The sequence below is a fragment of the Daktulosphaira vitifoliae genome, unplaced genomic scaffold (assembly GCF_025091365.1).
Source record: "Daktulosphaira vitifoliae isolate Bord-2020 unplaced genomic scaffold, ASM2509136v1 Scaffold_1, whole genome shotgun sequence".
Taxonomy (NCBI): Eukaryota; Metazoa; Arthropoda; class Insecta; order Hemiptera; family Phylloxeridae; genus Daktulosphaira; species Daktulosphaira vitifoliae.
The window spans coordinates 1,510,874-1,537,722 of NW_026099572.1; the positions used below are offsets into that span (position 1 = coordinate 1,510,874).

General features: G+C 26.4%; 2 protein-coding genes across 2 annotated transcripts; one reads left to right on the forward strand and one right to left on the reverse strand.

Annotated features, from left to right (window-relative positions):
• LOC126906138 (mucin-5AC-like) lies at positions 1-26,849 on the reverse strand. Its single transcript, XM_050686453.1, has 16 exons — positions 26,402-26,849; positions 13,731-13,925; positions 13,511-13,602; positions 13,045-13,160; positions 12,761-12,984; positions 12,577-12,697; positions 12,407-12,505; positions 7,796-7,968; positions 7,625-7,726; positions 6,360-6,578; positions 3,538-3,932; positions 3,380-3,476; positions 3,203-3,320; positions 2,982-3,137; positions 2,753-2,897; positions 1-741 (listed from the first exon to the last, which is right to left on the reverse strand). Exons 2-16 carry the CDS (start codon positions 13,903-13,905, stop codon positions 304-306), a joined length of 2,670 nt encoding a protein of 889 aa, XP_050542410.1. The 5' UTR covers positions 13,906-13,925; positions 26,402-26,849; the 3' UTR covers positions 1-303.
• On the forward strand, positions 11,309-12,418 carry LOC126906276 (transmembrane protein 223). Its single transcript, XM_050686730.1, has 3 exons — positions 11,309-11,794; positions 11,982-12,124; positions 12,207-12,418. The coding sequence occupies exons 1-3, from the start codon at positions 11,398-11,400 to the stop codon at positions 12,354-12,356; spliced, it is 690 nt and encodes a 229-aa protein (XP_050542687.1). The 5' UTR covers positions 11,309-11,397; the 3' UTR covers positions 12,357-12,418.

Genomic DNA, 26,849 nt, shown 5'->3' on the forward strand with positions numbered 1-26,849 from the left:
TCAAAAAATAAAATAAAATTTCCTGAATCTAGGTGTAAAGTTGTACATCTATTTTGAAAACATTTATAAAACATTTTGTAAAAAAAATTATTAGAATGGAAAAGTTTTATCATTTAATTCGACAAAATCGATTGTAATAGTAAAAGTGTTTTGACTAAAAATTAGTATTAATTTTTATTTACATTTAATAATTATAGTTAATTTATCTATATTTACAAATTACTTATAGAATATTTGATCTGTGCTGTTCATGTGTAATATTATACAAAAAATTCACTAATCAATTCAGTTTTGATGATTTTACTATTCTTGATTAGTGGTTTTTTGTAGTTGAAGATCTGCTGGCCGTCTTTGTAGAGGTTTTCTTTTTGCCAATAATGATGACAATCGATTTGTAGACGAAGTCGGAGCCTCTGTTGTACTGCTAGTACTAGCGGCCTGGATTTGTTGACTGTTCAGTTCCTCTTCATTTTGTATGTCTCTATTATTATCAATATCTTGTTCATTTTCTACTACTGGTTTTATTTCTTCTATTGGGGGTTCTTCGGTTTGCAAAGATTTCTTCTTTGGTAACAAATTTGACAGCAAATTTTTACGATTTTGCCCTGTTACAGGAGCAATAATCTGTTGTCTCGGTGCTTGGTATGACTGTTTTTCAGGAACTCTAAATCTGTTCTTATTTTTAAACCTGGAGAGAGAATCTGTAGTTTGAGTTGTACTATTTGATTCTTGAATAGAATCCTTGTATAAAAAAAAATTAAAATCAAAATGTTATTAAGGTAACTACTATAGTATTTATTTTAATAAACCTCTTAAAACAGTTTTGTAATTAGAGGGAGATACATGATGATACATGGCCCCTAAAAGCCCATATGATCCTACCATTAAGAATTTTTAAATACTCCTTATGTATGTATTTTACTCAAGAATTGAAATAATTTATTGTCATACAATATTTTGTAACCTCAGATGAATTATATTTTGATATTTTTTTTACGGTACATCAAGAAATACTTTACCATAAAACACTACATATTCTTTTACATATATGAATTTCAAATTATCAAGCAATTAATATGTCAATTTTGAATTTTTGAAGGTAGCTCTTTAAAATTATATTTTACACGATAGTTGCCATTGGATAGCCATTACTACAACAAGCTATACGTTTATTTCATTCTCGTATTTACGTTAAACGTATATATGTAAGGTTTGTCATTAAATTAAAAAAAAATACTAAGTACACATGCATTAGCAAGCTTTATATTTTTTAAGTGTCACGCATGCAACCAAAATTCTGCAACAAGAATATTGCAATTGACCATAACGGCAATTCATCGTATGTTAATATAACAATCAATAAACTCTTGCATTTTAAAACAACTGCAAGGTGACAATAAAATGTTAAAAAACAAGTAAGTAAATTTAAGAAAGTAATAAAAAATTAAAAAAACAAATATTTGAAATGTGTTAAAGAACCACAAAAGAATTTTTGAGTCCAATGTGCTAATGTGATAGTGCTAATGAAAATTAGCCCTATAATTTTTCTTTTTTTTTGCGAATTAAAAACTTTAAACTTACAATAAAAATATTTATGAAGTAAAACAATCATGCCGACACAAAGTTTGAGTGGAATAACCGAAAAAATAAGAAAAAAGAAGTCCCACAATACAAAAAATGACAATTGTTTAATCATATACAAAGTACTGCTGCAAAACAAAGGTGTGTTAAGTGTGGTGGAAAAAATAAGTTCATAGACTAAATTAAATCTAAGAAAAATAAAACGGAGTGGTGTTAATTATGTCGAAAATCATACAGAAATACTGTTCAGCTTATAAAGCGGCAGAATTAAAAGCTAATCCATGTAAAATGACTGCTGTTCAAGGTGTACAGTAAATTAATTTTCGTAAATGAATATATACTTAAGCAATGACAAATAACAATAGATTGAGTTTGAAAAAATATTAAAAGGGTTAAATATAATTTCCCTCTCCATGAAAATATTTTTTTATAAAATTATCTTTATGTTATCCTGTATTATGTTTAGCTTCTCTAATCAGTCTATTAGAAAAACAAATTGGTATATCTACTGGATAACTCGGAAAATATCAAAGTCATAAAGTTACATAAATGGTGGTTTTTCCACATTTATAGAAAACGAAGAGAAATCGTTAAAATTATGGCCAATTTAACTTCAACTATTTATAATTGTGATCTTTTGGCTATTGATAAATAATATTGTTCCAGTAGAAGCTAACAATTATATCTATAGATACAAAAAAACAATTCATAGAAAAATGTATATCTTCTCAGCTTTGCATCAAAGCTAAACATCCTTATTTAAGCAATATTATTGAAAATATGTCTATAGTCTTATTTTATCCGTATTAACTTCTAAATATTAAAATACATATTTAATTGGTTTACAAGTAAAGAAATAATTGAATTAAGAGAATGACTGATAATCATTTTTGAATATATTAATAATAATTAAAAAATAAATCATTTTCTTATTGAATTCAACATGAAAATGTGTTCTTTAAAAAAACTCTATTATAACTTCAAAGAATAAAAGGTAGGGAAAATACGAAATTTATATTTTAAATTGAAAAATGTTATAAGATACTATAACTTATTAAAAGAATAAATAAATATTCTATAACACTGAAGATATTACGGAAGACCTAATTAAGAAAACATCCTAAATATTATGAAATTTTAAAACCCTAGTTACGATCATATTAAAAATTACTTTGCTTTCGTTTTCAGATGAAATTTCGACTGCCAATGTTTGAGTTGTTGATGTGATTGGAAGTTGAGTAGTCGATGAACCTCGTCCGCTGCTTCCTAACCTTAACCCGGGTCTCAATGGTCTTATATTTGGTTTAAGTCTGTTTCTATGAAAATTATTTCAATTATACTATTTTTAAGTTTCTAGTTACAATAGTAAAATCTAAAATTCAATTATTTTAATGACCTACCCTATAGCCTTTGAAGTTGTCGAAATTGGTTCAGAGGATTCGGATTCAGCAACTTGGCTATTTGCAACGTTATCTTCTGCTGTTGCTAGAGTAACAGTTGCTGCTGTAGTAGATATTGTGAATTTGTTTCTATTATTTTGTTTTCTCAAGTTAGATCTAAGAAAATATATTTTTTTTTATTAAATAAATAAATTAATATAGACATAATATTTTATTTGAACCTATCAGCAAAGTTTGGTCTTGGTACAGCTGAAGTTACTTCAATTGGTGTCTCATCAATAGATACAGTGCTCGATTGAGGCTTGCTTGAACGCGTTCGTTGGCGACCAAATGAATGTTCTAAGATATTAATGCAAATTGAAAACGTAGAAAATATAAACTAGAAAACATCTACTTACTTGTTGCTCTAGTTACCACCTCGCTTTCGGTTGTAGTTGAATCTTTGTCTAGAGTTGCTGTCGATGAATGATATCTCTTACTGTAAATGGACTGTCCCTAAATACAAAATGGGTGATAACATTTTTTTTATATCTACTTAAATATAATTTTTTATTACTTGAGTTACTCGATCCCTACTGGGTTTAAATTTACGTCTCTCCGTAACTCCGTCATTATTAGTGGGTTGTTCAGTAGTTGTGGTAGTGGTAGTAGATGATGTTATACCATTTCTATTGCCAACTACGCCCCTGTAGCGATTACGTACTAATCCAGATTGACGAGTAGGAGCCAAAATTGTAGTTGTAGTAGTTGTTGGAGCTGGAGTTGTAGTAGTAGTAGTTGTTGTGGTGGTAGTGGTTGTTGTTGGAACTAAACGTAACGTTGTTGGGAATGGAGTATCGTTATCGTCAAATCTCGTTGATTGCTCAAAGGGTAATATGGTGTTCGCTGTTTCTTCACTTCGAGTTTGTTGTAAAATTGCATACAAGTCAACAGCTCCTTTGTCTGTCAGACCTATGCCAAATAAATTAAAATCCATTTAAAAAATATATTCTGAAATATTATTTTTTTGTTGTATTCTTGGTTTAAAGACAGTTAAATTAGAAAAAGATACAAAAAAACTCATTCCTGTTTATGAATAAATAAATGCTCTTAGCCGTGCTGGGTAATGCTAAAAATAGCTAGGGTAAAAATATGAAATAAGGATTTTTTTTCAAAACAAATGTAAAAAAAGGTTATGCAAAAATATGAAGCTCCTAAAAAATCTGAAAAATCCATTTCGGGCCAATTTAACACTTACTATTAATAAGGTTCAATAAAACATAAAACTGCATGATTATCAACATAAATTACATGTCAAAAATGTTCTATTTTTTGTGAACAAAATTTAAAAATAAATATAAGTCATGTACACTTTTAGCTTCGATGCGAAGCTGAGAAGATATTGATTTTACTAAGTGTGCGTTTTTTTTTTTTTTTATGTCTGTTATCACTTTTTCTCAGCTCTCACCGAACCGATTACTTTCAACGATACGTCAAAAGATCACAAATCTATCTAGTCGAAGACATTACGCTCAAAAATGTTTAAAATTTCCTTCGTTCCCCGTAAATGGGGGAAATCTAAAAAAAAAATTGCAAATTTAAAAATTGCTAATTTTCAACATTTTTTTTGTGTCTGTTACCACTTTTTCTCAGCTCTCACCGAACCGATTTCTTTCAATGATACGTCAAAAGATAACAAATCGTATTTAGTCGAAGAAATTGCCCTTAAAAATTGAAAAAATTTCCCTCGTTCCCCGTAAATGAGGGAAACCTCCAAAAAAAATTACAAATTTAAAAATGGCTAATTATCGAAATTTTTTTTACTAAAAACTGCCGTAACTTTTTTAAAAATAAACATATCAATATAATTCTTTTTTTATAGATGCATGATATCATTACCTATCATTTGGTATATATTTTTTTTATATCTGACCCTTTACCTGCCCACAGGGGGGGATTTAAAATGACAACTTTTTCACAAAAAATTTACTTTTTCAACTTAAATTTTGAAAGTGTTCCGGAAAGTCTGACACTTTTATATATATCTTAAATTAAAGCTAATGTAATATACTTTATCATGAAAAAAAAAAATTTCGGACTTTATTTTATCTTCACGGTGAAAATGGCTACCAAATGCTATTATTGTGTGAAAATTCTCAATTTTATTTTTTACATTTTTAACATTATAATGCTATAACTTATTGAAAAGTGTATTGATCAATATAATTTTTTTATGGGAAATACTATTTTTTAATAATCCCTTTTTCATTCGACATACTTTATCTTAATCAGGATATTAATAAGGAACTAGCAGTTTATGAAGCTTTTGGAATAATCCACCAATTTTTTAAAATTAAACACTATCTGAAGATTTGCATCGAAGCGTTTTTTTTTTTATAGTGATTTTAATCACTGTCAGATATCATTATTCTTGATCCAACTAGGCCACGTCACCACTTTGCCGCGACCCCCCTGTGCTGGGTTTTTTTTTAAATATATCTAAATTTTTTTTATTTAAAACTACCATAACTTTTTGAAAAATGATCAAATCAATAAAATTTTTTTTTTATAGATGCATGATGTCTTTACCTATCATTTGGTATAATTTTTTTATAAATCTGACCCTTTACCTGCCCACAGGGGGGGATTTAAAATGACAACGTTTTCAAAAAAAAATTTACTATTTCAACTTAACTTTTTAAAATGTTCCAGAATTACTGACACTTTTATATATATCTTAAATTAAAGCTAATGTAATATACTTTAACATGGAAAAAAAAAATTTCGGACTTTATTTTGTCTTCATGATGAAAATGGCTACCGTATGCTATTTTTGTGTTAAAATTCTGGATTTTATATTTTAGAATTTTAACTAGTCCATTGTTTGTGTTTCTTTAGGTTGGATTCTGTTTGGATTCTTTAGTATTGTAAAAAACTAGATTATGGAGTGATAGATCACACAGTCTTCACAATAATAAATAGTTATAGTCAGCAAATTCTACATCATAATTTCTAATAAATTAATTGGAACTGCAGATAAAGTTTATAATTTTTATTAAATTAGTTTATTTTTAAATATTTATATAAGTAGAATATAATATATGGGACAAACTTTAATTAATTTTTTTTTTGCAAGAATTTTAGCAGATACATTAAGAGCAATTGTAGTCATTTAATGAATCACAGTTTTAGTATAGAATAATAGATATTACAAAAATATTTTATTTTAGTTATTTACATTTGGAAATCAAGTATTTTAATGCATTTAAAAATATTCTTCCAATAGAATAAAAGCGCATAAAGATAATACTTATAAAGCCATATTAGAATGTTAAAAAGCAGTTCAGCAGGCATGTGATTACTATTTTAGTATGTTAGCATTATACATCCAACGCGAACCTGCAAGTTGGGTAGTAACGGCGATAACCTCATCAGGAGGTAATGTCGTTGTCAAAGACAGACCCTTTTTGTCCATATCGGTATTGTCTGGATTCCGATCTAAGCTTACTACGGATTCGGTTACAACCGAAATTACCGTTTCTGTAGGCTGTGTGTTATAAGCATTATTAGTAGTGGCTGCTTGATCTGCTACTACAGCTGTTGTTTGCACCACTGCATCTGAAAATGTGATTTTCTCCTTTTGTTAACTAGCTTTCCTTTGACCCTTTGAGCTAATTTAACTGTTTATCACTCAATGGGTGAATTTAAAAATAAATATATAACCCAATACAGAGTTAATTATTAAAATACAAGTAACCCACATTAAATGGTGTTAGGGAGTCAACTAAACACATTGTGATTAATTTAGTTAAGGAGAACATAATATTTTAAGTAGTAAAAAAGTGTGCTGCATAATCAAACTCAATGCATTTAAAAAAATATAAATAAATAATATTTGTATTAAAATCTTAAAAAAAAAATTGATTTGTATCTGATAAATCAATAATTTAATTTAAATTATCCGAGAATAAATTCTACACAATAATATTGACTGATTATTTGATAAATTAAAGCCAATCAATAAAATAGACTAACAAATTAAAATAAATTATAAAACAATTTTCATTCAGAAGTCAACACCTTCTTTCTTAATTTCTGAAAATTTCTTTAATTATTTCAATTATAAAGTAAAACATTTACTAATAATGATTAATTTTTACTTTATCTAACTTTGAAGCTTATAATTTAAAAAAATTATTAACCTGTCACTATTTTAGTATTATTTTCAGAAATATTTTTTAATTATTTTGGGGTATCATTTAAGTTTTAAAAATTACCACATAATATAATTTATAAATACAAAAATATAGATATAAAAAAATATATGGGGGTAAATGTACCTACAATGAATATCTAATTTTATCTGTAAAAATTAATCAAATAAATATTATTTATAAAAAATTCATTATTAATAATGTTTTACGTATATTTTACCAGCCATGTGCTAAATTTCGACTAATTTTTGTGAAAAATTAGAAGTCCTGTACTTAATGAATCACAATGTATATTGAACTACTCTAATAAAAATTCAAACAATATAATGATTGTGAATATCAAATAGTTATACCACCAAAACTAATAATTATTTACAATAAGAATACATTTTAGTTAAAGTGTTAAGTATTACCCGGTTTAACACGTATATGTCAGTAATAATTTTTTACCTCTCTGGTATTCACGTCTTGGTGAAGTAACAATAAACTGTTCATCGTTAGAATGCGATCTAAATGTATTGCTATTGACTATATCAGAATCTGGCTGTGAGGCTACATAAAAATATTTAACCATAAGAATAAAATTGTAAAAATTTATTATCAAATTTTTAATTAAAATACCGCTGTTAACTCGAGTAATAGCAGAGTCTGTAATTTGTTGGGTGTCGTTTTCTTGAGTAGGTCTTGAGTTACCACGAGATCGAACTGGGAATCTTGCATTAGATGGAAGGCGTTCTTCGGAAACAGACGGGGATGGTAACGATAGAGCTTCTTCAAGGTTACGTCCAGAATCCCTTAAAAAATTAATTTTTATCTGTTAGAAGTGGTCAGATTTTTAAAAAAAGGATGAGAAGAAAATTTGTAAAGTACTAATAAAAAAAATTGTATTGATTCATAAATCCTTAAAAAAATTATAGTAATATAAATTTCAAAATATAAAATATGTATATTTTATAAAATTGAGAATTTTAATACAAAAATAACACGTTTTTAACTATAGCAACTATTTGTATATAAAAAATGAGGTATCGGAAAAAATATTTTTTTAACTTGTAGCAACAGAAGCTCTATTTTAGAATCTGCTATTAATCCCACTCTTATAAGTTATATAATGTTCATCCCTCTTTCTAAAATAAGTATTAACCATAGTAAGATCATACGATACTGCAAATTCCAGGAATCTTTCTTGAGCCTCTCATATCTCCACCTACCACATTTTGGACATGTTACACATTTTAGATCGCATTTTTATTATAAATATCCTTTATGCAATTACATAATTAAAAATATATAAAAAGAATTATTTTTCTTGAAATTTTCCAAATTTTTTTGATAATGTTATAAAATAGTTGTGCGAAATTTGAGATAGCTGCAACAAGTTAAACCTGTTTTCTTGTTAATTTTAAACTTGTCTAAAGCATTCATTTATCACGAAATTATTCTGTACTTTTCGCTTAAATTTCTTTCTATTTAACTGCCAGTTAATAGCATGACTAGACATCAAATAAGTACTCTGACTGGTCTACTGACAGGAAATGGTCACCTGCTTAAACATCTTACAGTAATGAAGTATTTGCAAAACTTGTTTAAAAGTTAAATTATAAAAACCATTATTTTATAAAAAGTTGCTATTTTGCTTTTACTGAGGGAAGATAAAGATTAAAATTTTAAAAATTATATATAAAAAAATAGAAATACCAATTATGTATATAAAAGTTATGATAGTTTTAAGTAAAAAAAACATAAAGAATTATTTTAAATTACCGATTTTATAAATCATAATTTTATTGGGAATTTTTACCTTTTATTCAAAACGAGGGAAATATTTATAACTAGATACAACTTGTGTTCTTGTGATGTAATGTTAAGGAAAATCAGTCTATTAAAATATAAGAAAACCTAGCGACAGACAAAAAAAAAACTATAGATATTGTTTAATTTTAAGAATATGGTGGATTATTCTAAAATCAACTCCAATTTTCTTAGTTATATTCTGAATAATCATTATTTGATTTATAAGTATAATACATGAATAAATACTTAGTAATTTGTAATTCTAATTATAGTAATTAAACTTAGTATGAAATTGATATTCAATAATTTAATAATGTAAATTTTACAGAGAAATTATAATAAATTATGATAAATTAAAAAATTGTTGTATATTTCCAAACAAAAAATATCAACATAATAGCATGTTTTTTAACTACGGTAGCAATTTGTCATGGCAGATAAGGTGTCGTAATACATTTTTTTAGACAAAAGCAGTGCTCGAATTGAAAAATAAGTAGGGGAGCTCAACCTAACAATTTGAAAACTGCGTCCCCAGCGTTTTGAAGACCTTTTTTTTTTTTTACTCATTACTTTATTTAGTCGGAAAACAATAAATAAACAACGATAAAGTGTGAAAACTCTATGAGTGATAACTGAAACTGATAACATGAGGCTCAGCGACATATATGTATATTATTTGTTATGTTATGTTGTTCTGTGATATATTACCATATACACGATATTACAGAACACTGAACTATAAGATCTATTGTAATATCATACTATAATGAAATATATCAAATAAATTATAAAAAAAAAACACATCATAGTAAAATTAATACCTTCTCAGCTTCGCATCGAAGCTAAAATTATTTGATTACAAAATATTTTAAATTGTAAAATTGATCACAATTTAAATTTATACTTAAAAAAAAAAATGCGGTTATATTTTCCACCGTCCTCCCGGCCCAATAAAAAAAAGTAGTTGGGGTGCGCAAAAAATTTTAAAAAAAAGTAGAGGAGCTCCGTCCCCCTGCGCACCCCCCCAATTCGAGCACTGGACAAAAGGTCAGATTTTCAAAAAAGATACTTAACATATTTTTGTACAAAAAAAATTGATATTGATTGGTTCATTTTTCAAAAAGTTATGGCAGTTTAAAAAAAAATTTCTAAATTGTTCTATATTAAAAATCGTAATTTTTTGGAGGGATTTCTACCATTTACGAGAAACTAGGGAAAAAACTTTTATTTTTAAGGGTAATTTCGTCAATGATTTGTGATCCTTTGACTTACCATTGAGAAAAATCGATCCAGTATTGAGAAAAAGTAGTGACAGATATAAATAATAACAAAATAATAATTATTTTAACGAATAATAAAAATTATTTTTATTATTCGTTAATATAGATTGACTTAATTTAAATATAACTCCTATGAAAAAGTAAATATAACAACAATTTTTACAAAATTTCGAGTTTTACGCATTTATATTTTATTTGTAGTAAACATATCAGTTTTTAATAATAAGACAATAAATAACATTATTAAAATCCTAAGTATCTATTTTATATTAATAAATTTATAACTGGCAGTTAAATAAAAAGAAGTTTAAGCGAAAAGTACACCTTAATTTCGTGATAAATGAATGCTTTAGAGTTTAAAGTTAACTAGTCTAAAGTTTAGACAAGTTTAAAACTAACAAGAAAACAGTTTAAACTTGTTGTAGCTACCTCAAATTTCGCAAAAATATTTTATAACATTATCAAAAAAATTTGGAAAATTTCAAGAAAAATAATTCTTTTTATAAATTTTTAAGTGTGAAATTGCATATAGGATTCAACAAAAAATTATTTTTGTTTGTAATTCTGTTTATAGTTTATTGAAAAAAATTATTGTTACTTTCGGTATTATTAAAACGAAATGCATAATGAATTTCTATTTCAAATGTAAATCTTTAAGTAATTTTAAAATGCTAACAGTTTATTGGATAAAAAAAACATTACTACAAAACTTTTTCTATCATATATTCAAACCATGAATGCGGTTCCCATAATAAAAAAAATAAAATTTAGTTTTTTTATTTCTCTAGGGATAAAAAAATTATTTAACTATGTATTATTGTTGGGTTTTTTAGTAAACAGTAAAGGAAAGAGAAACAGTATTTTCCTTTACAAAAATTGAAAATATTCAATAATTTCTAAAAAAATGATTAAAACGGCGCTCTTGCGGACAACATCTGAAACGTTTTCGACTCAATAATCAGAAACATTGTGTGTGAATAGTAAAGTATGGCGACCTTAACTTCATAGACATGTTTCGCACATGTGTTATCTGATAAAAATTAGTGATAATATTAATTCAAAAAGTCATTAGTTTTTATTTAAAAAAAGTATAGTTTAATATTTGCAAAAATTTTAACTTTAAATGCACTTTTTAAAATCTAAAATAAAATGATTCATTATCAAATTTTTAGGTGCTTTTTGACTTTTCCGTGTGTTAATTTTATTCGAGGGCGTAATACTTTTAATATAATACATAAAATATTAAAAAAAGATGTCAAATTTATCAATACAAAACGATTCAATGAGTCAATATTTGACATGGATACTAATGTTCCTAAAGATGTTCTTCTTTTTAAGTCATCAAATGACAGAACATATAAAATGATAAGTATATTTGCTGTAATACAATTTGGATTTTGGTTAACAGTAGCTGATTCATATTATGCAATATTAAATCGAAATGTCAATGACAAAAATGAAACGAGATCTGTGGTATGGATGGATAAGTTGAAAGCCAAAGGAAAATTAGTAACAATTGGTATACCAATAGGTTGTGTTTGTATGGGTAAGAATTACAAATAAAAAGTCAAATTAAAGTACCCTCTCTACTTGGAAATACATTTGTATCAAAACATTTATGTCTTTTGGCTGATAATAAGTAAAATATACAAATTTTAAAGATCACTCCAAAAGATGTAACTATTCATGTTAAATTTTATCTATATGAGTTTTATAATATACATTATTTGCAGGTTTAATTTTGATTGCTATTTGTGGAGTTTATACTGTGAAGTCTATAAAAATGTTGGTTTTATGCAAAGGTGGTAAACATCTCAGCATTACATCTTTTGGGCCTTTTAATAAGAATATAATTACAACTATACCATTGGACAGGGTTCGTGATTTTTAAATTTCTACAATTTTTTAGAAATCATTAAAAACAAAATTATTAGTCTAAAGTATTTAAATTATTTTAGGTAAGCTGTTCTATAGGAAGAAATGCCAGTAATCAGACTATTCCTTTGAAAGTTCAAGGAAAATGGTTTCACTATACTTTAGATAAAAATGGTAGAATCTATAATCCTCAATTATTTGATATAACTGCTGGATTAAAAAGAAATATTTAGTTTTAAAGTCATATATATTTATGTTTCAATATCAAAATAAATAGTTATACTTTGTTTTCAAATGGCGTTCTGGTATATCATTAATAACAAAATTTGCAGGGCCTTCTTCTGGTTCCTTTCTTACAGAATGATCTTCAACTTTGGGGAATCTTTATTGCAAATATAAAAAAAAAACATTTTCTTATCCAAAAGAATAAAAAAATATATTTGTACTACCTACCTGTCATTATTTGTACTTAGGATAAATTTATTTTCATCTAACACTGTTGGCTTTTTAGTTTTGTTTCGTTCTTTACTGTCTTTCTCTAGTTTAGTTAGTGAATTTGGTGTATTTGATTCAGCTACAAGACAATGAATTATTTTTTATTTCTATTATCATTAAAATTTTTATTTTTAAGTTTTACTTTTAGATCCAGACTTTTCATCATCTTCATCATAGTAGTAATATACATACTCATACTCATATTCCTGACCATTAGGAGCTTTTTTTATATTAACTCTTGATGCTTGTGAGGAAGCAGAGCCAACAAGTTGACCTCCAAATGGTGAATCAACAAAATCATATAAACCATCATCTTCCTTATTTTCTTGAATTTTAGATTTATTTGTTTGATCTTTATTGTTATTTCTTTTTAAAACAGTTTTTGATAATTAATACAAATTGATAAGTCATAGACTCTAGACATACTTTAATTTATTATTAAGCTGTGTGTTAATCGTTTCATCAGATTTCATAAGGTTGAACTTTCTCGGAGGTATTGATTTTCTTGATATTTCTTCATATGTAGGGTGTACTTTTTTGTTCTATTACAAAACAAATCTTTATTAATATTTTATATATGCAATAATAAAATTGGATAGAGTATGTAGAGTACTCCTAATAATTCTATAGAATTAAATAAATTTCCTACAATACTTGTTAATATTTATCATCGTAAAATGGAGAGTCTAAAACATTAATTCGTAATATATTAAAATTTGCTCAAGTTTATTATAATATTTTATAACATATAGCATATGAAACTTGTGTAAGTCTTTATTTATAAGTATTAAAGAATCATCTTTGAAATAAAAATTATTAATTAATGATTAAATATTATTGAAATATATAACGTTTGTTCACTTTGAAAAATTATTTCTAATCATTTACTTACTGCAAAAATTTTTTCATCTTGTGATACTGATGCTGTTATGTCTTTTACTCCTATCTGTCCTTCATCACGTATATTTACATTCATTTGATCGTCTACTCAAAAAGAAAATTTATACTTTTACAACAGTATCAATAGGCATTTATTTATCATTAAAAACATGGCATTTATAGATATTACTAACAATAAAAACAAAATTTAAATCTTTTTGTATAAATAATACCTAAGGATTTTTCTTGTACTGCTCCAGCTGAAGGTTTTCCTGTATGAATACTGACATATTCTTCACCAGGCTTAGGTTCAGTTATAACTCGAACAAATTTTCTACGATCTTCAGGTGCTCCGTATACAATAACAAACAGACTTATCGTTAATAATAATAATTTGTTGTCGTACATTGTAGTAGTTTTATTTTAATCTAAAATATTAAAAATATAAAGATATTTTAAATATTATAATAAATATAATTATTTTTATTACTTATTACAAAGTAATCAATTTTCATAACACAAAATTCATATTTCAATACATAAACTTACATAAAACCTCATTTAAACATGTTGTTTCTCTAAGACAACATAATTTTTATAATCTTAAAAATTTCAGTATACAAGATTTTGTGTATTCTAAGGCTACGCTAAACTTTTATTTTAGCTTCGATGCGAAGATGAGAAGGTATTAATTTTACTATGATGTGTTTTTTTTTTTTTTACTTTTTTTTTTGTGTGTCTGATACCACTTTTTCTCAGCTCTCACTAAACCGATTTCTTTCAACGATATGTCAAAAGATCACAAATCGTATCTAGTCGAAGACATTACCTTCAAAAATTGAAAAAATTCCATCGTTCCCCATAAATGGAGGAAATCTCCAAAAAAATTACAAATTTAAAAATCGCTAATTTTTGAAATTTTTTTACTTAAAACTGCCATAACTATATTAAAAATGACCAAATTTATATAATTTTTTTTTTTAAAGATACGTGAGGTACTTACATATCATTTTGTATATTTTTTTTATAAATCTGACCTTTTACTTGCCTACAGGGAGGATTCAAAATGACAATCATTTCACAAAAAAATAACTTTTTCAGATAAACTTTTGGAAGTGTTCTGGAAATACTGACACTTTTATATATATATTAAATTAAAGCTTATGTAATATAATTTATTATGGAAATAACAATTTTTTGTACTTTATTTTATCTTCATAGTGAAAATGACCGTATGCTATTCTTGTGTTAAAATTTTCGATTTTGTATTTTATTTTACTTGAAAATATCTTAAAAAAGTTTTTGAATTAGAAAAAATTTTTAAATCATTTGATTTTTATCTCATTTAGATTCAATAACTTTAATAAATATTATTGACCCTATCACTGTAGTCCTCCTTTTGGAATAATCCCCCAATATTTTTAAAATTAAACACTATCTACAGATTTACACCGAAGCGTTTTTTATGATAGTGATTTTAATCACTGTCAAATATCATCTATACTGGACCTAACTATACCATGTCCCCACTGTTCTACTACCCCCTGCCATAATTTTTTGAGATGAAGCCCCGACTCATTATTGCGCCCTAGAGCCCATTTATTTCTCTATCTGATTATTACACTAGATGCATCAAAAGATTGTATCTAATTGAAGATATAAAATAATTATATATTAGGCGTTTCATTTTGTATATATTTTTGAAAATTTGACCCTTTACACCTACCAGGAGAATTCAAAGTAGAAACTTTTGAAAATTTTTTGAAAGCACTACATTATTTAAATAATTTTTAATTAAAGCTTCTGTTTCATACTTATATTTATCCGGATAAATATTTGTTCAAATGGTTGCCGAAGTTAAAAAACATGATATTTTTGTATTAAAATTCTTGACTTTAAATTTTACATTTAAACTTGGCCCTACATGAAATTTTTACACTGATTCAATAGATCTTTATACATTAAAACTATTAGATAATGATATCATTACTATACATTTTTATTATTTTTTCACGCAATTATTTAACAACATTGCATAAAACTATTTCTAGGTTCAATTTATGGAACACTAGGCAAAATAGTTTTAAATTATTTCCTTATTTAAAGTGTCTCTTATTACTACTATATTACATAATAGATACTCAAAAATAACAGTTATTTAATAGTTAAATTTAGTTTTATTTAAATTGAATTGATTAGTTTTATAAACAGAATTAACTCTATAAGCTTACGAAATGTTAATATTTTCTCTGGGCCCTTTTTAAATACTTATAATTGTACAATTTCTGTTCATATCGAATAATCAAATTCCAGTGGGTTAATTTTTTCATGCATTCTGTATTTAATGTATATGAATCTATAAACATTTTTAATGATTTTCTTCAGAATTTCCCCGATTTCCATTATGTACTTTATGTTACAAGCAGTCGTTTTTACCGTCCATATAGCAACTTTATGATTGCCGCTTCGAAAGTTACACGTAATACCGCAAATATATCTTACTAGGTGACCATTTCTATCATTGACTAACATAAACATCATATCGGACCAGATGAAGTCAAGATCAGTATTTTCATGACGGGATTTCAACAAAACCACCCATGCTCCAGCACCTTTATTGGGTTCAACTTCCCACATAGGTATGATACCTTTCTTAAAAAAATAGTAGTTTGCACCTATTGGAAGTGCCGTAGGTATTTTGATTTGTTTGTAAACAGCTAGAAATTGTATATTTGAGAGTATTTCGAACAACTTATTGATATTGTTCATCCAATTATTTTCATCGTGGCCGCTCTTCTCTTTGTACCACAAAGTCCAAGCAAAACTTAGAGGAAATTCCGTTAATTGCTGTTGAGAATTTTGAAGTAGAGCCATTTTAAATTATAATCGGCTAATATTTCGATATTACGCGCTGACAATTTGTTTCAAATTTTTGTCTATTTTATTTCATTATAACAATCTAATAATTGTATGTTGTATAATTGGCCAATATATTTTATATGTTTCGAGAAAAATATTTTATAGCTGAATAATGTCTTATGAGACTTTACTTTAGATTATCTGATAAAAAGTTATAGTGAAAATTATTTATACACAAAATATAAAACTAATAATCAAAACTACTTTAAGTTAAAGTAAAAACATTAAGAAAAATATTAAAGCTCTAAAAAGTAATATTGATTTTTTAAATTTCTAAGTTAGATGCTTTAGCTACCAAATTAAGGGTTAACAAACATATCGTAATTATTTTTTCAAGCCGTCTGTCCATCAAATGTACCATTTATTTGGTACTATTTTTATCTACAAGGAATTTAATTTTAATAATACTTTCTTAAATGCTTAAAATTTATTATTATATTATTAAACATAATAATTTCATCAGAGTATATATGATTAGTACCGATGTCATTAGCAAAAACAAAACATTTTTATTGCGGAGGCATAGATAAGATTGTTTACGTGGTAGGGGTAAATACAAAACCTCCCTCTTTATTTTTAATATAATTTGAACATATGAAAAATATTTGTATTAGCATTAAATCCTTACCTAATCCTTCCTTAACTACGTACCTGTTCATTATTGTTTTGGTCAAAACACATTTAATTTTAATATACATTGATATTTTGTAAAATTTTAGTTCTAAATAATTTATTTTTGTATATAAAAGAATAAAAGAAATCTAAAATTGTAAAAAATGATGTGTGTGCTTGTAACAAACGTCCTATTTGAGGTCCATAATTCAGTCCATAAAGTTGTACTTTTACAATAGAACCTTAATTGATAACAGTTCTTATATTTTTATTCAAAATTTCTTTATTATTTTATAGAAAAAAATAGTAATTTTAAGATAAATACAGTATTCATCCAAGTCCTTTTATGGTCATAGCAAATATTTGTAAACCCGTTAAAAGTAATGTAGTATTCTAAGAAGTACCCACACGTACTATCGTTTCTGATATCCGTGGTCACGTATTTTCAATGTCAATGGCCGAACATAATATTGTCAACAAGAACGTAGGTATTTAAAAACTCCTACAATATTTTTTTTTATTTATTCTTCAATAGTTACACTAAGAGTTCACTGTATATGGAAAAAAGTAATGAACACAGTTTTTCTTGATTATTTTAAAGCATGATTGTGTGAAAAATATGCGTAAACAATAAAATATAACTATCATAAAATTATTGTCATTCATAGCTCTCATTCTGCAATTGAACATTACAGAATACAAAAGTAATGATTCATTTTGAAAAGACCTTCATTATTGGCGTATTTTTTACCTAAGAATTTGTAGATGATAAAATATATTACCTTCATAAAAACTTTCTGTACTATGTTAATATAACAGTGAAAGTTTATTAGTACTGTTCATTTATTAAATATTACTATTTCATAACTATATAAGTAATTGAGCCAAATTTATATTGTAATATTTGTCAAAAACAATAACATTATTGTGTCACCAAAGCTTTCTTTCTCGCACGTCATCAGGATTTAATAATATTAAGATTTCTAGTATTGCTAAAACACAACATTTTATATTTTTTTGGACCTAAACCAAATCACATATAAAATACAACCATCAGTTTACGCCATCACTCTGTCGAGGTCGACTCGTTATATATATTACAGTACAACGCTACTTAATAGTCATTAAATGAATGCATTAAATATTTTAAGGAGAGAGCATCTGATTACATAATTATATTCGATTGATCCTATCAAACAAAAACTTTTTAACTGATTAACGATTAATATTATTTTATAATAAAATTTGCAATGAATTAATATGAATTAATTTACAAACACATTATTGAAGTCAGTAAACAATAATTTCTATTAAACTAAAGTAGCGTATTTATCATAATTATAAGCATTTATACCAATTTTATCATAATCATTCGGAAAGAAAATGTTTTGCAAAGTAGCATAAGTATAACAGAAAACTTATCGAGTTAAGCATAAAATTTTATTGCAAGAACTTATCACTGGCGCAATTATGGGAGGATATAGGTATAACACCCCCCTAAAAATAATTATATGACGAAGTTACAACATTTTTTGTGTGCAAGGGAAAGTGACACATTTTTTTATATATATATTCACCTTAATTATAACACTGGACCTCATTATTTAGTTAACAGCTTTTAGTGTTAAAAAATCAGTATGTATAAAAAAAAAATAATTTAATATTTTTAATTTTGACTATGTTACTGAAATAAATATTTATGTTGATAAGTCCCGTTGGAAAGGATAAAAGTCATTCATAGGCGTGATAGAAACAAAATGTTTGAGAGTTCTAACTTATTTTTCCCCTTCTTAAAAATATTTCTATATAAATTTACATGTAAATTTCATAATTTTTTAAATGCTGTAACAGAATGATAGGGGACTAAGCTCCCTCTAGACCTATTAGATAGCATATATCAGGTCATTTATTACCACATAAACGCTATCTGTGTGGGTTGGGTTTAGTATAGTGGAGAATTAACCCATCGTATTTAGGGACAAAGAGGCAATAGCTCCGGGCAGCAAATTTTAGGGAGCATATCTCAGAAATAAAGGAAAAATATGATAAACTAATATTTTTTGTGGTTTAAAAATATTTTAAACGTTTTTTTTTTAATAATTTAGTAAAGAGTAAGCAGTATTAAAATAGTTCCAACTAAAAAATCCCAGTTTCCCAAACGGAACTTTAATTGTAAACTGAACACTGGGTATTAATTGAGTAAAATATTTTATATTGCAATTATTATGGCTCTCTCTTGTTTGCTACCGCCTTCATTAGAACCACATCTTGATTATATTCCGTAAGCGATTTATAACTCAAGGCGCATTACGTACGTGTATTTTGTTACACATCTCTTTTTCTACTCTATAATTCTTATATTGTATCCTATTAACAAAATCCAGTTGACCTTTACATACCGAATTTTTGATTAACCAGATAGTCAGCTTTTCACAGCTTGTAGCCAGAATTAGTAAATATTTAATATGATGTATAAATAATTAGTTAATGTGGCTACTTAAACGTTTAAGAATTTTAAAAATAATTTGTTGCATTATAAAAAAAAAAATAATAACGAGAGGAAGAGGAAATGAAGTTGTATTATGTCAGAGATTGCATTAAGTAGATTATCACTTTCTCAGGCTGTTCAGTATTACTGCAAAAGATGTTTGTTACACGCGAGGTGACCCATGAGTGAAGAATTGTTGACCCTGATAATGATTATAACGCACAAAGTAATGTTTTAAACAATTTTAAATTTACTTTTTACCAAAAAATTATAAAAAAAATGTCTAAGTATTTTACTTATAAATTTACCGAAAGAAAATGTTTGTATACTGAAGTGATAAATCACTTCAGTAAAAGCTTTGAATATAATATTATTCAGATCATTTAATAAAAAATATTCCAGTATGTTGGAAGTAGTGTGATTTATCACGTTGTATAATTCATACAACTGATATGATGTATACAATAGAATCGTACATTTTCTATTATTTTCAATTCAAAAATATTTTCATAAATTGATTTGTATTCACGAACAGTTTTACAAGCTCATTGAACGCACATGTCGTATAGTGTCATAATACACTGACTCGTTAGGTTTTTCATATCTCGTATTTGTCAAGATTATTTAAAACATATAAATTTATAGCAATAATTTATTCACGTTATGCCATTAATACGAAGCTAGAAGCAGTATTTGCAATGTTTAACACTAATAGAAGTAAAGCTTAACTTTATTATCCAATGAATACAGCGAGTGTATTTTTTCAAATGTATTGTATTAGTTATGAAAATTATTAAAACTCATGTATTCTTCTACGCTCCATATTTATTTAAGAATATAATATTTACTTTGGTATGAATATATGTGATATAAAAATGTTTTATAAAAGTTGCAAGACTGTAACTAATATCGTAAAAGTTGATTATTAACAGATATGACAATAAAAGACAAGTAATATTCAATACCATGATATTTTTCGATTAGATGTGTTTATAAAAACATTTACTTGCAAGGATTGAAGTAATAGTAGGATCTAGAAATATTTAAATTATGTAAACATAATATGTTTAAATAATTTAAATAATTCTAGATATTATAAGTATATATTATATACTTTATCTTAAGTGGCATTATTTAATTGTAGAATATGAAAATAGGCACAGATACAAGATAGGACACAAAAAATGGCCATCCCTGCTAAATTTAGCAATTTGTCAATATTTGATTAGTTGATGAATAAAAAAAAAGTCAAGCAGTATAAGTAACAATAAAATGAGCCTTTAAAAAATGTCTTCTGAATACGCTCTTATGTAGGCGTAACCTTCTTCTTCCTCGCCTTAATCCCAACTACTCGGGGTCGGCCACGTCTTATGTAGACGTAACCTGACTATATTAAAAAACTACAAGCAATCCAATGAAGTTGTGAGTGTTTTTAAAAAATATTTCCAGAGATTTTAACTTAAAATGATCATACATGGAAAATATCGCAGGACAGTGCTATTGAACAGTAAGATCAGTGTCAGACTTTTTACTATTAAATAGTACAGTGGTGCATTGATAGAAAGCTTAAAGTGAAAGGATATACAAGACGATAATGATGGATAGGTGATGCCAGAGCTATAGTCAACTCTTTTTACTTACAATAACATAATATAACTCATGATAATTCTATTGAAACTCATGATGAACCTGTGGTCAAAGTTTACGGGCTAATGCACATAAAACCTCCATCAGTTCCTTTAATTCATTCGCTACTTTCGATTTATTGATCGTCGATAGTAAAAGTGTTAAATTTTATTGTGCATTGACATTTTCGTTAAAGTTATAAAGATATTAAATATTAGCCTCCATGCGAAGCTAACAGGAATTGATTTTGTGTGTTTTTTTATGACTATCCATGAAAATTTTCATTACTGAACTGACACCAAAAGAACTAGATTTTAATCTAGTTAAACCTAAGAGCACTAAAAATTAAAAAAAAAATCTTGTTTATAAAAATTTTAAAAATACCTTAACATCACACTCCCGTAAAAAATAACATTTTCAAATTTTTTTTTTTTAACCGATTTAAATTAAATTTTAATAGAGTATATTAGAGATAATAAGCTTATTTAAACATTTTTTCAAAAAATCAGATGATAATTCCATACACAGAAAAAGTTTGAAAAAGACCATTTTTCATACTTCAAATAAAAAGAATAAATTAATTTATTGATCGCCCAAGAACCTCTCAAACTCATTGATTTCTTTTCGTGAATATTATAATATATAACTTGAAAACTCATTTTCAAACGGTATTCAATAGAAGAAAGTATAATTTAGTCAATGCACTTTGAGCAATGTTATAATTAATGGAAAATATATAGCAGTGTGAAATAATAGTAATATGTAAATCAAATGAATATTTTTTCAGTAGAGATTAATAACGTATTTAACGATAAAGCAACTGAATAATACATATCTATTGTGTGGCGGACATTCTTTAATCCTACAATTAAATGTGCACGAATATCACGCTCGATATTTTTTTATACTTTCAAAATATACAGTAATATTCGTATTGAGTAGAGGATTTGAATAAAAGAAAAAAAGCTGGTGTATCTTGCTCATTGTTTTTGTGGTCGTTACTTTTTATACTTATTGACTATTTTAAATAATTTATTATCTAATAAATACTATAAATATTTAAATAATATATATTTTTGATTCGATTTTGACAAAAAATTGATTAAAATAATTTTCTTATAATTTTTTTTAATTCAATAGTACATACTATACATATTTAGGAAATAATCTATTTAAAATTGGCATTACATGCAAAAAAAGATGTGGTTATTCAATGAGGTTATAAACTGAACGATAAAATTATAACTACAAAAAAGGAATAAAGTAATTAAAAAAGAAAAGAAATGAATGCTTTAAATATATAATATTAAAAAACACACTTATCATTGACTCTTATCATTACTTATTAATTGTAATTAAAATTTCTAAATAAATGTAATAAAGTAATTTATTAGTGATTTCTTATAAGAATTTTTATTTTATTTCTTATTAAACCGATTTTATGTACAAATGTATTATGCAACAAAATATTGTGTGAATAAAATTTAGATATTTGTTGTATCAAATTTATACTAAACCAAAAATAGACAATTTGTAATTGCCAATCAAATATACTACTGTCCAATACTTCGGGCTTAGTTAATTATAAACGATACCTCTTTTTTAATAATGTATTTTATGATAATATCATAGTGGTTATAATATAATAAATAATTACTAATAATATAAATATAAACAGTTTGATTTACTAATCAGACACATGTATAAAAATATCGATGTATTTATATGATCCATAATTGTTAACCATCTTGTCTTATTATAACATTTATAATGACTTTTTATTGATTACAGTTAAACATTGTAATGTGTAACTCTATAAACTTTAATTTAATACTCATTGTTATAGTGAGTATAAATAAAATTATTCATATTTACACTCCTGTAGAATTATGTAACATAGACTTTATTTGAATAAAACATTTTTTTCTTTAAAAATTTGAAATTTAAAACAAAAAAGACTTTCATAAATTGTTGTATTGCTTAAAATGTTTACGAATGTATCTACGTTTATTTCTATGAGCTGACGTTTCGACTCATTGCCGAGTCCATTTCAGAGCGATAGTACAGTCTCATAGTTGTAACAGTATAATTACAACCTGTAGTACACTTAGTATACTTGTCTATGGTTACAACCTGTAACTATCACTCTGAAGATGGACTCTACAACGAGTCCGAAACGTCAGCTCATAACTAAGAAAGTGGATATATCCGTAAACATAACAAGCAAAAAAAAAATGGATTTTATTTATTTTTTGAAATTCTTAGACTACACTATTGACTATTAGCTATTGAGACTCCAAAAAATGTTACAAGTTCTAAGAAAGATTGTCTCTTATACTCGCGAACAATGATAAAAGTAGCCTATAAATTTAAAATAATGAGCTATAGTTTCTACTGTAATTAAGGACATTTTAATATCATTAGCGTTGGGCACAACATTTTTAACTTATGAAATATTATCGTTGATTAAGGACAGTCGTATGTTATGAATGTACGTACAAATTTATTGTTTTATATGGAAAAAACTACTAAAAATCGTATTCAATGTGTCTTTAATTAAACGTGACATAATTAGTTACATTACTAGTGAAAGTGAATTATTTACACTTCAATAATTTATTTGTCAAATACACATTAACTAAATGATTCAACCCTTTATGTCGTGTCAATTTAATTTCGCATTTTTGTAACGAGATACTTCATTTATTTATATACTTTAAAAAAGAAAGAAAAAACTTTAACAGATTATACTGCTAATGCAAAAATGAACATCGTCACTGTAAAATTTTAAAACTGTTACAATATATATATATATCAGATTTAATGATAAATAAAAAATAGAGCAATCATTTTCCTTTTTTGTATTACTAAGTAACGTAGAACATAATATTGATGATCTAGCGTACAAAATAAATAAATTAACACATTGATGGATAAAATCATATATTACTGTTGTAGCAGTAATATTAAAATTTGACTATTCTAAACTATTCTAAAAATGTAAAATACCATGTCATTAACTGTCCATCAACGTGTTAAATGAGTTAAGCCATAGAATAAATGTAGAAAACTGAGTCCTTTCTATTAAACCAACAACAACTATTCATTTTTTAAATAATTTTTAGTGTATTTAAGTATTTAGAATTTATATTAACTATTTTGTCAATCAAATTTTTCGAATGATGCTTCTTAAAAGATATTCATAAAAGTTCAATTACATATTTTGTGTACTAGACAATCGTATCGAGTTTTTGCTGTTAGTCGCATTTTTAGACTTGGCTTATTACATTTTTGAAAAGACTTTATCTTTTTGAGTGGAAGACATGCTTCCTGTAGCTTTTATGTTTTATATAAATTAGATTTATGGAGATCTTCAAAATTACATAACTTGGTACGAAGGTATACGTACTTACATACCTCTTGACTATGAGTAGGTTAGTGTTTTCCATTTGTCATTTTTGATTATGCAGATTTTCAAAAAGACAAAGTGTTTTAAATTTATTTTGAAATTGCATAACGTAGGAGTAATGATTAAACGTATAAATACAATAATAGTTGTTATGAACTGTAAAAAGTGCAGTTCACTCACGATGTGAGATCAGAGATCTACTTTAAATGATTAAATGTGGGGTGTCTAAAGAAAGTTGCATATTGTAAGTACAATCAATGTGATGTTTGACAATAGACGAAGGTTAATCGATAAAAAATAATATCATTATAAATAGCATCTAACAATGTCTTTTGTTTAGGATGGACGTTGTTTGTCAGTTAAACCGTCATAAGGCTAGTAAATATTCTTAAATAATATAGTTATATTGTTGTAGTTCATGGCCATTTTGCAAATTCAAAATTGTTTACAAACTACACTACAAATCATACTCTATCTAGTTAAATAATCTTTATATCTACTGTTATAGACCCTTTCATGTTGTACAAAGAGGATACATGGGAAAAACCCAAGAGAGAGATATTAAACTATTTTATATAAAGATGAAATTATTTGAACACTCCATGATAAATAGTATGAAGTCGTTTTATCACCTTCTACACGATAAAATTTTTTATCTCAATAATGTAGTAACTTATGGTTTGTGAGCGTAAATAAAAACGAATTTCCGATTTTACTTCCACTATTAAGACACGGTTCATGTGAAGTTTTAGTTCATGTTTTTTTAGTCCGGAAATGATTCAGAATTCGATCGCTTGTATTAAAATTACTTTATTTTTGAAACAAACTGCAAAACATAATGGGATAGAAAATAACTCTATCGAGTATATAATAAGTGAATGGCGCCTATAAGCGTATACTCGTGAGTCTTGACCATTGTGCCACTGCGTTCAAATCTCTACCGTATAAATAAAACCGTTATTAGTTCTTTACATCTATCCATTAAAAATCGATACGTGATTTACGTGAAAGTTTCAATACGTTGCCTTATATTTCTGCATTAATTTCATGCGAGATAAATTTGCTTACTTAGNTTAGTTCTTTACATCTATCCATTAAAAATCGATACGTGATTTACGTGAAAGTTTCAATACGTTGCCTTATATTTCTGCATTAACTTCATGCGAGATAAATTTGCTTACCGTCATCGGATAAAAAATTTCAACAAAAAAATGAAATGCTATAATGCTCAATGGTCTACTAGTATTTTTTTTGAATAATTGCGGATTGCTCTAATCTTATGTATAATTTAATAGGATTCTTGTGCGACAAAATAATAATTCCATCGTATATGTGCGGCACTAATTAATTATTACGTGTGGGTTTATAATGAATAAAAATTCAATTCTTTGTTATATTTAATTTTTTTTATTGATAAATTTACCTCATTAAATTATCCCAGGAAAAAACTATCCATTAACCAAAGTTATTTTGGTGTCTACCATAATTTATATATTTTGGTAGGGAAAGTGATTACATGATATAACTCTCAAAGAATGTGTCGATATTTTAAAAATCAATGCAATCGTCATATCAATGAAGGTAGTGCCTACAAAAATATAAAAAATTTATATATGGCGTATTTTTCAATTTATCAAATTGCGCTCGATATTAGTGTGATCGTCTACAATAAACTAAAAATAATTGATAGCGCTTAGAAATTCAATTTTATATAACGATAAAAATGCAAACAATTTGAAAAAAGTAAACTTGTTTTAATTTTTTCTACCGTTAACGTTTTGTAGTAAGTACCTTTCCTATAAGAACAGCACACGTTGAATACAAAAAATAACGAATAAAATGATACTTACGCTAAATAAAATGTGTTTAAATTCTAGTATAGAGAACTGCTGAAGGTTTTCAGTATTAGAATCGACAGTTCATGTCCCGTTTTTCCAAACTGTAGCGTTGCGAGTGCAATAAATAAGAATACAGACGCTGGTATAATATTTTCTTTAGATATAATACTGTCGACCGGTTAATAAACTCTGAGCCGAGATGACCGACTCGCACTTAAATTACATAAATTACAAAAACGCACCTGACTACAGTGTTGTATTCGATTTACTTAGAGACGGCGATTGAGACGACGGCGCTGTTAGTACGATACTGACTGTGCTAACCGTCGAGGAGCTCGCAAGAACATTACCTGGCTGTAGGCTACGAGCGATCGCGGGGGTAAACGCTGCTATTACGGTGGCGTCACTTTTTTATTGTACGTATCTGTTTTAAAGAACCGTGTGCGGTTTTAGCGTGGTT